This window comes from Camelus dromedarius, chromosome 31 (genome assembly GCF_036321535.1).
Source record: "Camelus dromedarius isolate mCamDro1 chromosome 31, mCamDro1.pat, whole genome shotgun sequence".
In the NCBI taxonomy this organism is placed as follows: Eukaryota; Metazoa; Chordata; class Mammalia; order Artiodactyla; family Camelidae; genus Camelus; species Camelus dromedarius.
This window is the reverse complement of record NC_087466.1, coordinates 5,783,582-5,804,398: the sequence shown is the minus strand read 5'-3', so window position 1 is coordinate 5,804,398 and position 20,817 is coordinate 5,783,582. Positions and strand designations below refer to the sequence as shown.

The following is a 20,817-nucleotide window of genomic DNA, read 5'->3' as shown; positions in this document are numbered from 1 at the left end:
GTGAGGGAGCTGAGGCTCTCAGGAAGGTCAGGAGCTCACCTAGTCACAGCAGAGCCACGATTCAAGCCACTCCACCCAGCACCACACTCCTCAGTCTCTCCACTGGACCATAGAACCCTCATGTCTGAGCATTAATGGGGCTTGGGGAGCTAAGGTTCTAAAGGTGCACAGAGCTGTCAATGCAAGTCCCTGCCTCTCCTCAATCTGGAGGAAAGAAAATGCAAAAAGGAGCTTAGTCTAGAAGGGAAACGCAGAAGCTCTCAGACGCCAGCTGCATCCTGCACTGGCCAAGGACGCAGAGCAATGGCTCACCCCAGGGCACAGGGGATCAACAGGCCTGGGGCGACCTCACATGGAATGAGTTAGCAGAGTCTATAGCATCTGATTTTCTGGAAAGAGTGGGAGCCCTCTGCTGGAGGAAGAGGCCCCCAAGCTGGGAGTCAGAGGACCTGGAAAGGAGCCTCTGTGTTTCTACTCAGGGCCGCAGTGCCCCACCCCGGGGGACCAAGGGGAGATGGAGCAGTGGGCACCCACACCCCTCCTCCCACCAAGGTCCTACTCACCTTCACAAAGGTGTTGACGGCCATGATGGCCATGTCAGGTTGACTCTTGGCGTAGTTCATCAGGTACAGGTACACCAGTTTCTTCAGCTCCAGGTTGTCTGTCTGCATACAGTTCACCACGTCAGGAAAGAGGGCACTGGAAGGTCAAAGTGCGTCAGTGTGGGGAAGGCCAAAGAAAAGAGGACGACTAGGAGGTGGGGAGAGGGCAAGAGGGAAGGAGAAAGGTTACAGGACCTCCTAGTAAAAGGCAGGGCGACAGCTCTGTGACCATGAACATCTACTGGTAGAAATGGAATTCCAAAGGGTGATTGTAACAGCCAGAAGACTCCTCTGTTTTTTTCACAGGGTTCAAACATGAGCTCTAGAGCCCATCAGAGCTGGCTCAAAGCCAGCTCTGCCTCCTGCGGGCTGTATGAAATTGGGAAAACTCCTTTATCCCTAGAGTTCCAGTTTCCTCATTTGCAGGGAAGACGTAACAAAGCCCCATCTCACAGGGCCCTGTGGCAATTAAAAGAGACAACATACTTCAGGCATCCAGCCCTTGACGTCTAGGAGGTGCTACATAAATGAAAACGATTGTTTTTCCTTCTCTGATACTTGACCTGGCCACTTATATTGGGGTGCTGGTTCCAGAGGGTTGTCGGGAAGCAGGGAGGGGCTGTGCTGCTTTCAGTACAAGGTGTCCGCTGAGAAGCAGCCCAGCATGTACAGAGCACCTGCTATACGCAAGGCTTGGCGCTAAGAGCTTTACATACTTGTTCTCATTTAACAGCCCTGAAAAGCCAGGGGATTATCCTCCATTCACAGAAGACAATGCTGAGGATCACAAACATCAAATAACCTGCCTAAGTGCCACGTCTGAGTCCAAAGCCTGTGCTCAGGACAGCTGTTATCCTGGGTAGAACCAACATGGTACCCCACAGTCCCAGAGTCACAGGCCCCTCGAGATGTGATATATGGTTAGTGATCAAATTTCCGTCTCTGGAATTATCACCTTCCCTCTCAATTGCCGCTCTGTTCTCAGCACGTTTCTCTGCAGAACTGTTTCTCCTGTGGTGCTGTCAGAATGTCCCTTGCTGAGCATGACAATGGGTTATGGCAGTCCATGGAGAGGTCTGGAGCGGTGGAGTCCTGCCAAGGGACCCGGAAGGGGAGCGGCCCCACATCAGCACCCAGGCCTACAAGGCACATGACTGGGCACAGACGAGAGGGCACGTGAAGAAGCACCCTGGGTCTGGGTTTCAGAAGGGCTGAGTAGAGTCCGGGTTCTGCCAAGAATCATGTGACCACTGGGCAGTCTTCATTTCTGGTTTCTTTGGCAGGAAAAACATCCTTACGTACAGTATGGGAATGATAAGGAACTGCCAGGAAAACATAGCTAAAAGCGTTCTGCCAACTCTCAAACACTGCGCGAGTGTTAAGTTGTTACAAAATCCAGCCCTGCCCTTGGGGACTTGACAGTGTGGTGGGCAGGTGAGTGTAAGTACACATAAGAGGACCATTTAGAATAAGTGTAAATGCTGCGTGTTCAGGGCAGTGGGCTGGAGTGATGAGGGAGGCAACCGGGCACGTGGAAAAGGGGAAGGGATATTCCAGGCTGGGGAGATGCATGAGCAAAAACCAGTGGCCACAATTCAGCACGTGATCCGCTCTGCAACAGATGCAAACCAGAGGCTGCATTGAATTTGATGACAAATTCAACATGCCCAGCCTGCAGGTGTGTTTTACCTGCACAGTGTTTGTTTAGTATCATCTGACAATCTAAAACAGGGAGGATTAAAATGAAAAAAATCCAGATTCCCTGTTCTTTTTAAAAACCAAAAGGCCTGGCACCACTGGGTCATTCTCCCCTGTGGGCAGCACCCTCCTCAGTTTCTAATCCATTCATGCTGCATCTCCTTCACTGCCTGTTGCCTTTTTGACCCAGTCCACTTCACTTGCTCCATTACTGCCTGACCCCTTCAGCATCTGAGCGCGTGACTATTCTGCAAACAAAACCTTCCGTTTAGAAGGCAGGTTTGTGAAGGGAGCCGTACGAGGGGAGACATGGGTCCCTAGGGATACCTTAAAGGAGAGATCTGACCTGGACCCAAGCTATAAAGCCGCTTCCAGCTGCCACCCAGCCTCCTGCACACCTGACGTCCTTGCCCACGGTCATTGATGCGATCACTTTCTTCACCGCCTCCTTCTTCTTCTCCTTCTTGTCACTGTTCAGCTCTGCCTTCAGCTCGAAGATCTCCCCTAAAAAGGGAGGCAGCATGAGTGATGCACCTCTGCCCTGCCAGGGGGCGAGTCTCAGTCCCTAACTTTCAAAAGAATGGGAGGGAGGCAGGGAAGACATTCCGTGCTGCCTGCTGAGGGCATCTTTAGGGCCCTCGCCTTGGGGGGACAGGCAGCAGAGGGGAACAACTGTTAGGGGAGGAATTATCAGGATGGAAGCTTGGAGGTCACTCTGGATTGAGGGGAGAGGAACCGTGGAAGCTACAAGGTTCTGAGGGAAACAAAAAACATGCAGACAGTTCCTGCTCAGCAGGACGGCTAAAACATACAGAGGGAAGCAAAGTTCTCCTTGGCCACCCTCACCCAAGGCCCTCAAGGCAGCATGGGATGGAACCTGGGGACTTAAGGTTTGAGGGGAAAGGGCAGGATTTGCTCAATTCCCATACATAGGCTCTTCCTGTTTTCCTAGACCCTCCAGTTAAAAGAGCTCACTCAGGGTTTCACTTCCTGAGCTACAAGTGGTTGCTCAGCTCTGAAAATGGGAATTCAGCTGTGTCATGAGGGCTCTAGCACTTACTGAACTGTTCTTAAGAACTTGATGATCTGGAAAAAGTAAATGAGGAAGTGGAGCTGTTCAGGGCCCAGCCAGGGAGAGGTAGTCAGAACCCTGATAAGCCCAATAACAGGCAAAGAGGGCAGACTGGAGTCAGACAGGCCTCCCACCTTCAAAACAGCCACAGCTAGCCTTTCCTGAGCCTTTCTCTAAGCCAGTGCCTCACTGACTTCTTCCCACGCCTTTTCTTATTTCATCCTCACAACAACTCTACACTTCCGCCCATTTTGCAGATGAGCAAATGGAGGCTACAAGGTTTGGGAACTTGTCTAGGGACACAGCTCCAAGCAGGTAAGCCAAGATTCAACACCAGGTCCACGAGCTCCAAAGCCCACGTGCTCTGGCTGATCTGACTGACATTCACTCTGCTTCTCTGAACCTATTTCCTCATCTGGATGCTACCTTGGCTGGGGCACTGAATTTTCTCATGTAACAGACACAAAATGCTCAGCACGGTGCCTGGTGCTCAGTGGCCTGTGTTAGAGGTGGCTGCTGTTATTATTAATTTGCCACATGACCCTCTGGCTTGGATTCTTCTTTTGTAGGAAAGACCCAGGCTTTCCCCTCAAGTTAGCTGGGGTGAGGGTGAAACAGTAACTACCATGTGGGGGCAGTGCTAGACGAAGTTCTAGATGGATTTGCAGTGAGAAAAAGAAAACAGGTCGTTTTTTGTTTTTATTGTTTTTTGACTGAACAACATGATGTTCAGCAAAGAACTTAAGATGAGAGACAGTTAACAGGTTAATTAAGAACAATCATGCAGCACAGCCCGGCCACACTGAGGATATTGCTCAACAGAGCCAGGAGGAATCTGCAGACCTTGCAGTTCAAATCTATGGCTCTGCAGAGCTGAAGGAACACATGTCCTTCTCTTCCAAGAGATTGAGGGGGCTTGTGTCCCTGCTATGGGATCCAACAGACCACATGACTGACCCTGGGCCCTGTTGCCAGGCTGCCCCTGCCTTGCTTGAGGTCTTTAGCCAGATTCAGGACAACTGGCAGTCAACTGATGGATCTAAGCCTGAGTCACCTTGGCCCCAAGAAGGCTGGGGTGAACCTGATTCTGAAATATCATTCCTGTAATGGGCCCCAAATAGAATCAGTCACCAAGCCTATCTCCTCAGTCACATATGAAGCATCCAATTCTATCCCCAACACCCCCCACCTTCCTCCCTAGCTCAGGTACCATCATCTCTCATGTGAGCTGTGGTTCTGGCCTCCCTGCCTGCCCCCAGCCTCACCCATTTCGACCCTTGATTAAAATCTGCCTGACTTTTCCTTGCCTAAAACCACTGATGTCAGATTTGGTCCCAGACATTTCTCTAGACATCTTCCTCAGAAAACGCACAAAACCCCCACTACTGACACCCAAATACACTCAGTGCTAAATTCACCTCTCTCCAACCTTCCTTCGATCACATTCTTTAGTAATTTGTGCCCAACGGCTTTCCGTCTGGAGGACCAGGGGCCGAGGACGCGGTCCTCTCCCTTTCCCTCCCCTCCCCTCCCCATCTTTATCAGGCCAGCTCCACCCAGGCCTCCCATGGACCCCTCCCTTATCATAGCACCCACTGCCCGTTAGAGTGATTACTACTTAATAAACTGTCTTCTCTGCTCAACAGCAAGCAAAGCCAGCTCAGAGACTCCGTTTGTCTCCTCTACTGCACATGGAGGATACTCTGAAAAACTGGCTGGACTGATAAATGAAATGCCTGATGAGGGGACTGCAGGTTCTGGTTCAGCTGATTCAGTAACACACTCTCCTCATCTGGTCAGTAGGCGTGTGTCAATCTCACTTGGAGGGAAGGAGGGAGGAAGGAAGACAGGGAGGAAGGAAGGGCCAGTCAGAAAGATGCTTCCACACTTGTCAGCCTCTATAACACCATTTCCGAAAAGCAGGAAAAAATCACAATACCCAACAATACATGACTAGCTTAGCAAATTTCAATAGTGCAACTCAACAGATTGAGTCTTCAGAACTGGGGGGAAACATTAAAGATAATGTCAAATGAAAAACAGGATATACACTCTGACTTCAACTAAGTAAAACATGTGCCCAAGGACAAGGACTGGACACACACAGATACCATTGTGGGACTGCTGACAGAATGTGTACTTTCTTTCCTGGCGAGGGGAGACCATCATTTTTAACAATTTAAAGCCATGGAGAACAAAAGAGAGCTTTTTTTCTATACTTGAACTAACATTCCTCCCTTCTGAAGTTCTAGAAGAAGTGGTCAATTTCTTACTCCATCAGCAGTTCAATTTTCTGCATCCACAAGGTTAAAAATGCTCTGGGTGATTCCTATCACTGGCTTCCAGGCTCCACCCACCCCTCAACTCCCCACTCCATCAGGGAGCAAGCAGAAGGGCCAGCAGGGAAAGAGGAGGATAAGACCCCACAATGAAACAAACAGTACCTTTCTTGGTCGTGGTGAAATATTTTGAGTCCGTCATCTTGGTCCCTTATCTGTGGCCAGACTCTGCAAGACAAAAGAGACGGTGACTCGCCCTTGCGTTCCGTTCCTCTTCACTTCAGTAGAGGAGAGAGGGCTCCAGCGCGCACCTGGTGAGCGGAGACAGCTTCTCTTCTCTTTACTGGAGAAATGAACTACAATTTAATGGCTGATGGGATTTTGGAGGGTAATTCCAAAGGATCTTTTAAATTTTTGAATGTACATATTCTCTGATCCAGCAATTTTATTTCTAGGAATCTCTCCCACAGAAATACCTGCACAGGATATAAGGGTTTTATATCTACAGTACTGTCCACAACAATGCACCACTGGAAATAACTTAAATGCCCATCAATAAGGGAATGGCTCAATACTTTGGGAGAGTCCACAGATTAAAAAGCACTGAGCCATTATGCTGTACACCAGAAATTGACACGTTGTAGCTAACTATACTTCAATTTAAATAAACAAACAAACAAACAAACAAACCATAAATAAATAAAGTTACTACAAAATGATGGCAAAAGAAAAACAAAAAAAGAAGCACTCAACCATGGTTACAGCAGCCCCTTTGTGGTGCTCACTCTGCCCAGCACTAAGTGCTTTGCACACGTTAACTCATTAAAGCCTCATCACAGCCTCACGGAGATAACAGAGGTACTATCATTGCCTACACAGTCAAAGGAGCTTGGAAAATGCTGAGTTTAAAAAGCTAGGGAGATTTCTTCTCTCCCCAACTTTTCTAAGCTTCTCTAGCAGTGACAGGCATCACTCATCTCTAGAGAGGGCTAGAATCTGCACACTGCAGACCCTGCAGCACTCCCCAAATCTAACTGGCCAGTTTTCTCAAAGTACCTTTCAGGACTTCTAGTGTAAAACTCACAGTGTAAACTGCTTGTCTAAGGCAACAGGGCAAAGAAGGTACGAAGGCCCCCTCATTCATTCAACAATTTGCTGACCATTTACCGTGTAATCTCAATAGTTCCTAGCCAACAGATGAGAGATAAAAAGCTACTACACAGGAGCCAAGTACGCTGGGTGCCTGGCAGAGGCTTCTGGAGCTGTTCTAACATGGATTAAGAAGCTACAATGTACTGAACCCCTAGTAAAGCCAGGGGCTTTACACATTATCTCATTTAATCTTACCAATTTTATAGATAAGGAAACCGAGGTCCAGAGATGTTAGGTAACTTGCCCAAGGTCACATAGCCTGTAAGTGGCTGGACTGAGAGACCATTTCAGGTCCATCTGAGCTCAGCACCTGTGCTTTACTGATGAGGGAATTCTGCTTCCCCCATCTGAGAGGAAGGACAGAACCCTGACAAGTGGACTAAGGACTCAGTCCAAAAACCCATGAGACTCTCAAGTGCAACCTTCCAGTCCTACCTGAGGTTTCAATTGGTCCAGAAAACCACACAACCCACACTACAAACATTTGAATGGAGAAAACTCACTTTGTCCCTCTGTTGCCTCTATGGAAGAGACTCAAGCATGTAAACTATTAACATCTTCTTTCAATTCATCACTACATGGGGGTGAGACAAAGGTTACTGGTAGGACAGATGTGAGGAGTCGAGGATCATTTCAAATGTCTCTGGAAACAAAGCCAACATAGCTCCCCTCCAGCCCAACTGTATTTTTCCGGTTAAGCTTGTATTTAAGACAGGATGGCATTAGGGCTGTTCCCCAACGGACACGCCCATAGATTTTGTTCCAGTCATCAGCGGGAGACCAATGCATACTGTCTCAGGGCTGCCTTAAAGCCTTTGTGGATCCTCTTAGGATAAAGGAATAAAGGCTTCGCTGACAAAAGTATAAAGAAGAAGACACAATTCCACATTCCTTTTGCTTTGCCAGGTTGAAAAAGGATGACAGCGCTTTTCTAAGGAAGCTGCAGGGACGAACAGAAGGGACTGCTGCGTCCGAAGAAGCCAGTGCTGCAGCAGGGGCTCCAACTGCCGGTCCCGGCAGCAGGAGTCAGGGCTGTAGACCGATCCACAAATGGAGGACCCACGTCGGCCTGGTCCACGGCTGCATCCGTCCTCCGCACATGGCCAGTGTCCAGTCAGTATTTGTTGAAAGAAATAAAATGTAGCCGCTGAAAATCCCAGGGAGCCTCAGCCTGCTCTCTGACAGCTTTGTTAGGTAACAATTTAAGCATTTGTTTCCTATAGGAGTTTACGTACATTAAAAATAATTTCCTTTTGTAGGGGGTAGGGTATAGCTCAGTGGTAGAGTGGATGCATGAGGTCCTGGGTTCTTTACCCAATGCCTCCATTAATAATAATAATAATCATAACAACAACAGCAGCAGCAACAACAACAATAATAATAAATAAACCTAATTACCTCCCCCATCAAACTTTTTTTTTAAATTTCCTTTTGAGCACACAGAAAGCAATTTTCTCAGAGAAACCTCACCAACTTAGAAGTTCTTTCTGGAGCTGTGAGAATGAGCAGGTAAAGAAGATAATGGCATGTCACACAACAAAGGGCGGTATGGCTTCAGAAGTCAGTCCTGAGAGCATAATCGCAGAGGTACCCATAGTAGAGTACCCTGCTTCCCAAGGTTAAGTTCAGTCAAAGAAGAGGGATCAATGAAGGCAAGAGGAGCTAAAAATCACAGGTCAAAAGAATCACAGAAAGTAATGTACAAACCCCTTCACTGTTAAATCTACAAGGAAATCAAAATGAACAAAGCAAAACTACCTTAGATGTCTAACTTCGGTGCAGCCCAGAAATTCTTCCTTCTCTGGAAGAGGACGCTGACATGTGCTTTCTCCTTATCCGCAGGCACACCACCCCATCCCAGGGCCCTGAATTTCCAGGACACAACCTGACAGGTCTGTGTTGGATGCAACCACCCAGGTAGAGGAAAAGGTGGGAAAGCTTCTCTTTGAAGAATTAAAAAAAGCAACAGAGCTGCAGAGTCAGCTAGTGAAGCCACCACAGAGGCTGATGTCCCTACAGCCGAAGCTTTTGATGACACTCTTCCTTACACAGGTGCTAAGAACTACTCACAAACTTAAACTGCCACCCTGTGTGCCGGCTGAGGCTGGCGGCCTCTTTCCTCCGCAGTATCTATTTCGCATATCCCTCTGCAGAGGGCCCAATGGGACTGGTGATGCAGAAATTGTTTCCCTCTGAAGCTGTTTCATACACAGGAAATTAAAGTAGAGGAGGAAGGGGACATGGGGAGAAGTGAAAACGCTTTGCAAAGCCACCCCAGAGCACCAATTAAAAAAACCTCACCTCCCCGTGAGAGATCACCTGCGCCCGCGGACCTACTGAGGGGGCTAGCTCCTTGTGTCCTGACACCGCAGCTGCCTCTTGGATGTCAGCGCACAAGAGATTTTTCGTTCTCTCTGCAGGAATGGAAAAAACCGTACGGTTCAGGCAGACTTTGAGCTCAGACTTGTAGATGACACAGGAAAGACTGGTGATTTCCCTGGCCCACCTCAGCTGTCACCATGCATTGCAACCCCGCTAATGGAGGCCACAGGGGCCAAGACCCTGATCATGTACATGAGCCACAACTGAAAGCAAGCAGCCAATTTAGGAAAGAAAAAGCTTAGGGTTTGGATTCCATCTTTGGAAGTGGCGGGGCGCATTTAAAAAAGCAATAATTGGAGGGAATTTTTGTTTCAGAAGCTGCTCTGGTAAGTGTGATGAGTCACTTTTGCTAAGGAGATGGCATCCTGGGCTGGGATATTCCTCAATTTCAGCATTTACAGGCCAAGGAATGCCTCCAGGGGATGGCACAGCCCAAACTCAAGGAGGGCCACAACTGGAAGGACCGGTTTGTCTTTGAGGAGCCACTACTACTGTCCCCACCTCAAGCTCCCCCTCCCCACACCCATCCTCGGAAGATGGCTTTGATGCCACAATCCCAGGGCCAGTTCCTATTAATCTCACTTTTTTTTGGTTTTAAATCCTATTGACAAGGCTGTTTCCCCTGCCGCTAGACTTAAAGAAAAGGAACTGAGTAATAAAACCTGAAACAGAGTAGTTTTCACTTATGTTTTCTAGAATTAAAAAGAAGTCTTTGGTGAGAATTGCTAATATACTGGCCAGGGACAAAGCTGTAATTTAATTTAAGAGTGGAAAAATGAGGTCCTAGGAAAAAAAAAGAAAGGGAAAAAACCCATAAAAAATTTCCCAGCTAAAGACTTTGGATTTAAGCCACTGGAGTTAGAGTTAGGTTTAAGAAAAACACAGTTCTCTACACTTCAAAATTTTCAATCCTCACAAATCTAAATGTAATTTTATGAACAGGAGATTTAAAATACCCTTTCATGTTTTAAGCTTAAAAGATGAATTTAAATCTATAAGAAATAAGAAAATATTGAATATATGTTAACTTTTCTCTAAGGTCTCAAGATTGCTAATAATAATTAAAAAGTACTGAGCTAAGATTAGTTTACTTCATCTCTACAATTCAACTTTCTCTTTAAGAAATGGGGAATTCACCACTGACAGGGGACAACATGAGAATGAAAAGACACTAAGAAATGTAAACATCAACATGGTAAATACGAAATTCCAGAATAAGAAGAGGCAAAATTAACCAATGGTGGCAGAAGTCAGATCAGTGGATGCTCCTAGGTGGGAAGGACTGACTTAAGGGGGCACAAAATAATTCCAAGGGTGACGGATCTGTCCTGTTTAACGCTGTCAACCCAGTGACTGGCACAATGCCTGGCGCATTCTAAGAGTTCACCAAATGTCCACTGGCCAAATGAAAAGACAGGTTCCCAGAGAAGCTAGAAAACCAAGGGCCCGTAACAGATCAAAACAATAGGACTCCTTGATGACTGCCAGACAGCAACGACTGGGCAAACTGAGAACATAAGGCTCTCCGGTTAACTTTCAACAAACATGGCAAGGCCAATCTAATGCCAAGATGGCTGCCAGGAAATCCGGCTTTGCTACCAACAGCTGTGTGACCCTGGGAAAATCCCCCCCATCTCTGGGCCGTATTTTCTCCAATTGTCAAACAAGAGAATTCAATGGCTTTTCAAGCCACCACCCTCCCCACTTTTAGTTTAAAATATAAGTGGAACTGCTCTGGTTGAAGTACAGATTGGGACGCAGACCCTGACTCATTCCCCTATGCCCACTTCTCCCCTCCTCACCAAGGGCCCTTCAGACAACCCATAGTTCCATGGAACAAAGTTTGAAAACCAGTCTATCAAATGACAACATCCCTCCCACATCTCAGCATCTATGATTCCCTGCTAGATGAGAAACCACCTCCTCGCCAATGAGTGTTCCACCTGGGTATCAAACAAGAGGAAATGGAGCATGATCATTCACAGAGCAGAACAGAAGACGTTTCCAAGGGGACAAAAAGGAAAACAAATTCAGAATGCAGCCAGAGCCAGTAAACCTTATTAGGTCTTCCGTAGGAGGGAAAACAGTAACAAGCCAAGCAATTCCCCAAATGGCCAGCCAGTGGCCAGGGGGAGGGCTCTCCTAGTCTCAGGGCAGTGATTCATGCAGAGCAGCCCATTCTGTGCAATCGGACAAGACCGTGGAGTGGGCACCCCTAGCACAGCGCCCTGCACACCGTCGGCACCCAGTGAATCAAGCAGGGAGACAGTCCCTGGTGCAGTGAGACCAGCCAGAGGAGAAGCTTAGGAAAGGAAAGGGGGAAAGAAACATTTGACAAGGTCTGATTCAGTTGCCAAGACATCTCTGAATTCAAGGATATCTGGGCGGGGAAAACTGATCTTTAAAAGTCTTCCAACTTCAGTGCTGAAATTGTCACTGTTAAACCCTTGCCTGATGAATAGATTTTAGAAACCTCCAAGGCAAGGGTTAGCCAAAGGACAGTAAGGACTAAGCTAGGAAGAGTGAATAAAAGGGGAAGGGTAGTGGCATGGTTTCTTCTTCACTTGGAACACAAAAGCCAAACTGTAACCAGCTCACGTGTTTTTCTGTCTTCAGTTCTGTCTCAAGGGCCAAGGTTGATTCATTTCATAAATATCCCCCTACTCTTTGCCATGCTCTGGACTGCATCCCTGACCCCATTTAATATGGACAATGTTTAATAGAAACGATGATTTTATTCACCACCTAGTAATTTTACTCACTGCTCCTGACCTGACAGTCTCCTTTTAAAAGGGAAAAGTTCCTCACACGTAAGTAATAAAGTTCACGTACAGACAGGGAAACAGGTAAGGCCACCTCGAAGATTACAAGGTGAGTCAGTAGTAGAGAAACCAGATTTCAGACTTCCTCTCTGAGACAATGTGGTCACCAAACTCAGACAGGCTCCTTCAAGTTAGTTCAATTACTATGAGAAAATAAGCTGCGTTCTTATTTGGGTTTGGCACAATATTTGAAACAGAAGTGGCAGTGGCTGTGGTTAACGACAAATGGATGTGCATTATGGGCCAGAAATTACAAAAAGAGTTTTAAAATTAACCCTCACAGTAATCTGTGAAGAAGGTAATGATAATATCATGTTTACAAATGAGCAAATTGAAGCCCAGAGAGGTCAAGCCATTTGTCTGGAGTCACACAGCTAGAAAATGGGAGTGCTGACACTCTCTACCCTTGCCCCGTAATGAGGTCACACACGTCCCACTGTGTCCGGCAAGGCAGCTCCTTTCTGGTGAAGCCCTGGCAGAAGCACACACTCCAGGCTAAACAGTATGCGAAGTATGTTGCCACACATCCCTGCCGAGTCCTTCGAAGGCTGAATTACAGGTTATTTTAGAGCCAGTCTGGACAGCAGGAATGTCAAGTTTGGTAATGGGCCTAGTGAAAGCCTGTCTGGATGAGCTCACCGAGGTACGGGCCTCCTGGGATGTGAGTAAAAACTGATTAGTCGAAGTCAGTCTTCTGAGACCCACTAGCAATTAAAGTCTCAAAATGAAAAGGAACTAAAGGCAGGCAAATGGCACGTGCAAATGTTCCTCTATCAGCACCGAGTCTCCAGGACTGAATTCTAGCATCAAGTGCCAGTTCTCAACTAATCTATGAGCAGTAATGCGTGGAAAGATCTGCTGCCAAGAAAAAGAAAAAGTTCCTTAAAAAAAGAAAACAATAATAGGGCCTTCTTCTGAACAATCCTTAAATTAATGAAGATGAGAAAGACGCCCAAGACTACAGAACGAGGCTCCTCGAGACCTCGGTTTTCCGGCCTACACAGTGGGAACACTCTGAAAATCTGTCCAGTTTTAGAGTCACTTGTATATATAGCATGGGTAACAGTGTGGAGCACTGTCAGCCCCAAGCATGGGACTGTGCCCCACACAGGAGCACACACAGCGTAGACAAAGAACAGTCAGTGCCTGCTGGCTTTCACAGATCCTGAGGCCAGGTGAAGGACTTCAGGTGAACAGCAGAGTAATCACGCCCTCCAGATATCTGCCCCAAAGCTCAGAGGAGGAGGGTTTAGATGGGTGGGGCATCAAAGGAAGCCTTCCTGGATTAAAAGGGGCTTGTCTGGACATGAAAAGATGTGTCAGAGTTGAAAAGGGAGGGGTGAGGGTAACATGGAGAAGACCCCCAAGATGCCTGCAAAACAGGGAGCGAATGAGAATAACTAAAGCAGCACAAACACTCACTGGGGCAGAGGCTCTGTGCTAAGTAATTTATAGCCCCTGTATCATTTAATTCTCGAGAAACCTATTTAAAAATGAGGAGTTAGAGATGCTGAGAGGAGTGACGTATCCAAGGCCAAAACAAGCTCACAACACATGTTTAGGAGTCTGATAGACCCCTGCCTGGCTGAAGACAAGATCCTGGCAGGGAAAGGAGCCGGGGAGGTTAGGCAGGGAAGGATGAGATTCAAAGTCAGTGCTGGATGCCAGGGTGAGTCGGACCCTGCCGGCAGAAGATGCAGCGATCGTATCAAATGACAAGTCTCATGCCGACAAGCATCTGACACTACTGATCACTTCCTTCTCCTTGAAACACTCTCTCCCTTGGATTCCAGGATGCCATGCTCTCTGCTTTCCCTCCTACCCCCTTGTCTAGTTCCTCTGTTCCCCCTCCACTCCTCCAACACTTAGAGTGCCCCAGGGCTCAGGCCTGGTTTCTCTGCCCCTTTCCAGAGACCCTCTTCCCTTCTCCAGCTGTGTTATCTTGCCTCCTCCAGTGTCATGGCTTTAAGCACCATCCATGTGTTACAACTCACAACTTTATATCCCCAGGCCCAACCTCTCCCCTGAACTCCCAGCTCATATATTTAAACTGCCTGACATCTCCACTTGAACATCTATATGGCAGCTCAAACTTAACATGATAAAAAAACTACCACCTGCTTCCTCCTAGCCCCCAACTGGCTCATTCTTCAGCCTTCATGACCTTAGTTACTGCCATTACCATCTTTAACAGGTTCTCAGGCCTCCAAAACCTCAGTTACTCCTGACAGCACACTTTCTCTCACCTCCCATATCTAATCCATCAGCAACTCCTGTTGGGTCTACCTTCACAATTAACTTTGAATCCATGAAGGTGCTTCCCACCAGCTCCATCACAACCACCTAGCCCCAGGCCACCATCCTCTCCCATTCTAGGAGGGGAGACAGACAAGGAAGACATAGAAAACAAATGTAATAATTAGAAAACCAGAAACATCGTGAGGGAAATGGAGTATAGCAGCTAGCACCTGTTAAAATGTAAGCCAGGCAAGTAGGACCTGCTCAAAAAATACTTGCAGGACTAGTGCTCAACTCTCCTCGAAGGGAAATTTCATGTTTTGTAAACCAACCTCAGCTAGAGAACAGCTTCCCAATGTTCATTTCAAGGGTTTGCCAGGGTCAGAGCTGCATCTGTTCTGGCTGTCAAGCTATTTTGACAAAACTGAAATTGAGAATGCCGAACACCCTAGCCCATTTCACAGCCAATAAATAGAAGGTAAGTAAATAAATGATAAGAGAGAGAAGAAAGGGCAAAGGGTAGAAGATCAGGTGGCACCATCTCCGATGGAAGAAATGTTCAGGCGCTTCCCTCACTGAGGCCAGATCACCATCCCCTACTCTGGGCATCAGCTCAGAGTGACCAGAGCTGCAGGAGGTGGCGGGTACAATGCTGGGGAAGGCGTGCGGAGGGGGGCCTCTGACACACGCTACTATCTGAGCTCAGCTAGGCCCCCCCTCCACCTATAAGCCTCCAGGCCCACAGGCCTTCTGTGTTCCTCTAACTGCCAAGCCCTCCACTACCTTCACACTTGCTGATCCTTCTGCCTGGATTACCTCTCCGGCTTCTAGAGTGGCTGCTCCAACTTATCCTTTATATCTCAGCTTAGATGGCATCACTGCAAAGACATCATCCCTGCACACACTAGGTAGGTATTTTTCTGTCCTCACAGCCCAGTATTCCTGTTCATACACTTACACTCAGCCATAAACAGGTCTACATGCTGGAGATGCAGCACTAAATGAAACAGATAAAAACCCTTCCCTTCTTAGAGCTTACGTCCTAATGGCAGAAGGGGACTATAGGCAAGATAAGTAAATTAAATATATAGTGTCTCAGATAGTGATAACAGCTATGGAGAAAAAAAAGCAGGAAAGGAGGATAGGGAGCATGGGGGAAGGCGGGTGGGAAGTTGAAATTTAACCACAAAAGGCCTCCTTGAGAAGGTGGCAGGTGACACTGCCTGGAGAAGAGCCTTCCAGGCGTAAAAAATAGTGCAAAGGTGGGAGTGTACCTGGCCTGTCTGAGGAACAGCAGGGAGGCGATGCGGCTTGAACAAAGTGAGCTATGAGGGGGGGCTGTGGGTTGAATGGTCAGAGGAGAATGAAGGGGGGCCTTACAGGTCAAGGTAAGGACTCTGGCTTTTACTCTGAATGAGCTGGGAGCACTGGAGCATTTCAAAGCAAGAGTCCTGAGATCTGGCTTACATTTTAACAGGTGCTAGCTGCTATGCTCCATTTCCCTCATAATTTATCTGGTTTTCTAATTATTACATTTGTTTTCTATTTCTTCTTTGTCTCTCTCCCCTGCTAGAATGTGGTAAGAGACCCAAAGGCAGAAACTGTCAGGCTTGTTTACCTGTCATCACATTTAGCCCAGTGCCAGGCACACAGCAGGGCTCAGTAAATACTGAATGAATGAACCAAGGCTGGACATATGAAGGCTCTGTCCTCAGCATCTCAACATCCAGCCACCCAGCCCTTAGAGATCAGAGAACGAAGACCACAGAAACAGACTCAACAGCCAGCTAAAACAAAATTTTGTCATTCCACTGTCAGTATGCTCAGGATCCTAAAAGCAATTAGAGAGTGATAAGAATTATGTGCCAACCAAGTCTAGTCCTCTACAGAGTCCAGCTGTAATGAACACTGAAAATCAACACTGAAGGGTTGGTTTTAAAGTTTTTGAGACATGACTTCCAAACCTACCATCCTGCGGCTCAAGCCCACAGAGGAGAGAGTGCATCAGTGACTAAGGCACTCTCGCTGAGGATGAACTCTGGGCATTCTGCAGTCAGCCAGCCACACTGTAACCTTAACTAGAAGGGGCCCAACTTCAGGGAGATCCTCTTAATGGAAGTCAGAGGTCAAGCCCAAGGCTAAAGATCCCAAAAGCATGAGGCTTGGGGGTCTAGAACCATGGCCAAACTCCTCCTCAGCTCCATTAAATAACAGGAGAGAATTCAAAAACAAGGGCTTGGGAAAGGAAAGGTGGCCACGGCAGGGATGTGCCTGGGCTCTCAAGGGGTCTACACAACCGAACCGGCACAACCATACCACAACTGTAAAATGAGAATTACAGCATCACATACCTGAGGGGTTTGTGAGGCTAAAAGAAGTGAATACATACAAAGCCTTCTGCAGCGCCCAGCCCACCAAGTTAGCCACTGTCACTACTACACAGGGAGAGCTGTTAGCATCGGCACCTCCCTGGTGCTCCCCAACCCCCAGGTCTCTGGAGGCCAGAAGCTCTCTGGCGGCTGGCTGGCTGGGAGCATGAGTAGTTGGAGAGTAGTTAATCCCACCATCGGTCAGATTTCTCCCTACCCCTCTTGGGTGACATGAGGATGGACAGATCATCTGGAAAGTGCTTCGAATTCCTCAGGAGTCAAGGAATCCTAACAATTCAATGCGATATTCATTCACTTATTCACTGAACATTTACTGAGCACCTACTATGTGCCAGATATTTCACTAGGTGCTGGAGACACAGACATTTAAGTCCTCTCCAAGGATTAAGAGCTGTTTACTTATACGACAGCCAAGTAAACAGTCAATGACAACCTGCTGTGATCAATGCCCCAGGACTTCCAGTTCAGGCCAGCAAGGTGGGGGAGATGGTCAGATAGGAAGCACCAAGTAGCGGCCTAGCAAAGAAGGGGGTGTGACAGGAAATGTGTTCAGTGGCGTTTACACAGAGGTAAACAGTTGGGGCTTGCAGAAGTGACAAAGCAGGTGAGTTCACCCAGAGCTTGGAAGAGAGTGGGAAAGATGAGGCAGGAGAACGTGGCAGGGGTCGGAGCTCAAAAGGCCTTGAAGGCCATGATAAGCAATGTGAGTTTTAGCCTGAAAGCAATGAGGATCTGCTGATGGATAGTCAAGCAGAATTGCTGTAAAGGATGCCCCTCCTGCTCAACAGTATTTTCTCTCTGGGCTTATTTGTTCCTCTCTGTGTGAAGAGAAAAAGAACACAAAAACCCTTTCTGGCCTGTGACAATTTGTCAGTGACCTATCTTAGGCAAAAAGACCTGTTCAGAAAAAGAAATACCTACAAGAAACAGAGGGCCCTTCAGCTTCTGGAAATACACCAAAGAGCAGAACTCACACCCAAGCCAGGTTGGCTCACTGTCAGCACATCAGCTTTGGTGCCAGACGTGAGGGTTTTCGGGAAGTCAGCAGTCAAGAATGCAGTTTCAGAGGATGACAAGAAAAACATGAAAGTTCAAGCCCCAAGCCTGCAGGACCAATGGACTGAACTTGTTCTGAAACGCTTTTAGGAAGTGAAACAAGGATGGGAGAAGTTCTGTGTACATAAAGGTCTCTGTTTGCACATGAAAGTAACACCCCCAAAACCAGGGGGTAAAAGCCTTCCTAACAGCCTTCCTCAGACACAGGCCCCCAGTGGGCATCAACTGCCTGGGGTCAAGGCACCCATCACCACAGTAGTGGGCTCTGCACAAATGTCCCTGTCCAATCCCCGAATGCAGCAGTGCTCGGCGGGGGAGGGGAAAGTGGTGGTCAGTACCATTTTAGAGCTGAGGTAGAGAAGGCTCAGCCTAAGCACATCATCCAGGTCACACCACACAAAGCTGCTGAGCTGGGACTGGAACCCAGGGCTGACTGACAGGGAGCCAAGCAGTGCTTTTTTTTAACACCCGCTGAGCTCTTCAAGCCACTCAGGTGAAGCCTCTTCTCAAACCACATTCAACAGATACTCTCTAGACAACCTCGGAGGGATCTGATTCTGTGAAAACTAGTGAAGCTGCTCTAAGAGGTCGAAGGAGCCCAGTGGGCTCAACGTGGGACAGGGAGCCAGCTGCTCTGAGCTCTGCTCATGTTCCCACCATCTGTGACAAGTCACCTCATCTTAAATCCTCCCATGGAAGGATGGGGATAAGGTGACAATATTAAGTTTCCATGAATTCAGTGCAACTAGGAGAACAGATCATAGAGATTAAAAACGGGTACTACAGTAATATTTATATCACAGCTTTCTTCAGAAGCACATGGAAAATCTTACAGGCTCATTAAGTCTTCATTAACACCCAGGAGTGGGCAGAAGTCAGCAGGTCTGTGCTGCTCTCCGGGAAACTGAGGCAGAACTGGAGCAAGTCAATGTCTGCAAAGAAATAAGGTTCAGACTCACAGAGCCTAAACCTCCGGCCATCAATCTACTGCACCATTTCCTAGGCAAGATGTGTGCTCCCCAGCCTAGATGCAATAGGACCCACACTTTTCTCAGAGAGACACAGACCCTTCCCCTGAGAATGTTCTTTAAGAACCTAGAGCCAAAAGATCCCGTAGGAGTCATGTGGTTCCTCTCTTTACTCCAAAAAGAATGCAGTTCAACCACTCTCAAGAGAGGTTCTTGATATTCTTACATTAGCTTTGTGGATAGCCTGTTTTATGTTTCACAGTTCCCAACAATCAGGAAAACTTCCTGACTTGCCCTGGGAGGTAATCACTCAGAGCAACAGCCTGCAGGACTGTTTCATCCTAAAGAAAGTGAGTCAAATACTTCTTATGAGGATGAGACGAGAAGCAATAAGGCTACATCTTTACTCCAGTCTCTTTTGTCTCTGCACTTTACAGGTCCCTGAGAGACTGGGTAGGAACCCCGGCGCTTGCCAAAACTACCTTATTGACCTTACAGGTGTGATTTAACCTCTCTGTGCCTCGGTTTCCTCATGCATAAAGTGGGGGTGACAACAGCAGGTATCTTACAAGGGTTACTGGGAAGTTTAAAAATCGGCATTATAAGTGCTTAGCACAGTGCCTGGAAGACAGCAGTAGCTCAATAACCAGTAGCTAACATTTTTATCAGTATTTTTGGCATGATTACAGGTGTCCTCGGTTAACTTATTCGTGAGGCGCCAACGGACAGACCAAGCCCAATCCTACCCCAGAGTAGGCGGCACCGGGTTGTTTCTTAATTTTTCTTTTTTTCCCTTTTCGAACCTTGGCAAAGAGATAAGGCCCTCAACGATGAGGATGGTCATGGGGGTGAGTGTGCAGGGGGAACCAAGACCCGAAGAGAAGTTTCCTGTCTGGCCAGGAGTAGGCTCCCCGGGGCCTAAGTCCAGGAGTCTCTCCTGGAGGGCGTCCAGGGAGGGGCTGAGGACCTGGGACGCCTAGGGTGCAGGCCGGCGGCCAAGGGGGCGCGAATGAATGAACCCACAGCCCTTCTGCCTCGCCCGGGCCTGGGAAGCCACTCTAGCCGCTCTAGCGCCCCGTCCTCTCCGTGACCTCTGACCCTAGAAACCGCTCACCTCAGACCCTCGACCCCCAGCCCCACTTCTTTTCCAGCCTCGCCAGGCTCCCCACTTCCTCACCCGCAGGTCTGAACGGCTCCCGGCGCCACGGCGTGGCTCGGCTCGGCAGTAAAAATGTCCGCGGCCTTGTCCTACTGCTCTCCCGGTGCGTCCGTGCCGCTGGCCGCTCGGAGCCCCGCGGCTGTCACCTGCCGGGCGGAAGTGAGCTGCCCGCGCGCGGGCACTTCCGGTGGACGCACGGCCTGGGGGCGGGGTCAAGGGTGCCACCAGGGCGGGGGGTGGGGCCCGCGGGGCGGGGCCAGGAGGGGCGGGGTCAGTCGGAATTAACCCCTCCCCCGACGCGGCGCTGCTCCGCCACCGCCTCCCGTACAAGGCTTGGGAAAACTAGCCGGCTGTTAAGTCATTAACATAATGGAGATGGAAAAGGTCGTAGAGGCTTTGAGGTCCATCTCCCTTCTGTGTTACAGACGGGAAAACTGAGGCTCTGAGAGGGGCAGGTGTTACCTTATGAATGGAAGAGTTAAACTAGAGCTTTAAGTCTAGTCTAGCGGTTACTGCCCTTCAGTGCAGCCCTTTGGGGAATTCCGCGTTGTAGGGGAAAACCTCAGACCCTCCAGAAGAACTTCATAATGTCCATTTCCCTTTTCACTGGGTCGGCCAGGACCTCAGCGGCTCTAGCCCTCTTACTCCCAACTCTGGTACTATTAACTTTCTCCTCCTTTGAGATAATTTCTAAACATCCTCTTTAAAATAATAATTTATCGCACTCTTTAAAAATGTTTATGGGGCAAATAATATTTGCATTGTAGAAAAATGGAAATATACTAGTAAGCAAAGAAGATTAAAGATCATCTGCAATCCCACCGCCCTGAGATAATCATTTTTAACATTTTGGTTTTTATCCTTACAGACGCGACATATCATTCGATATTTTTAACTCACCAAGATATTGGTAAAAACTTTTCCGAAACAATAAATACATTTCTATTTGGTGCTTGCCAATAACTGCACAGAATTCTACTGTATGGATGGCATCACTGT

General features: G+C 48.0%; 1 protein-coding gene across 3 annotated transcripts in view; it reads right to left on the bottom strand.

The window, feature by feature from the left end:
* AP1B1 (adaptor related protein complex 1 subunit beta 1) overlaps positions 1 to 19,990 on the bottom strand; it is a 44,386-nt gene extending 24,396 nt beyond the window's left edge. For 2 of the 3 annotated variants that reach the window (XM_031442993.2, XM_031442995.2), the window contains exons 1-4: positions 19,837 to 19,990; positions 5,817 to 5,879; positions 2,699 to 2,804; positions 564 to 699 (exon numbers count right to left, since the gene is read on the bottom strand). In XM_031442993.2, the coding sequence (XP_031298853.2) occupies positions 564 to 699; positions 2,699 to 2,804; positions 5,817 to 5,853 (279 nt within the window). In that variant the 5' untranslated portion in view covers positions 5,854 to 5,879; positions 19,837 to 19,990. Of the gene's footprint in view, positions 1 to 563; positions 700 to 2,698; positions 2,805 to 5,816; positions 5,880 to 18,524; positions 18,624 to 19,836 lie in introns of all 3 variants that reach the window. The other variant, XM_064481101.1, reaches the window with a different exon arrangement.
* Between the last annotated feature and the right edge of the window lie 827 nt (positions 19,991 to 20,817).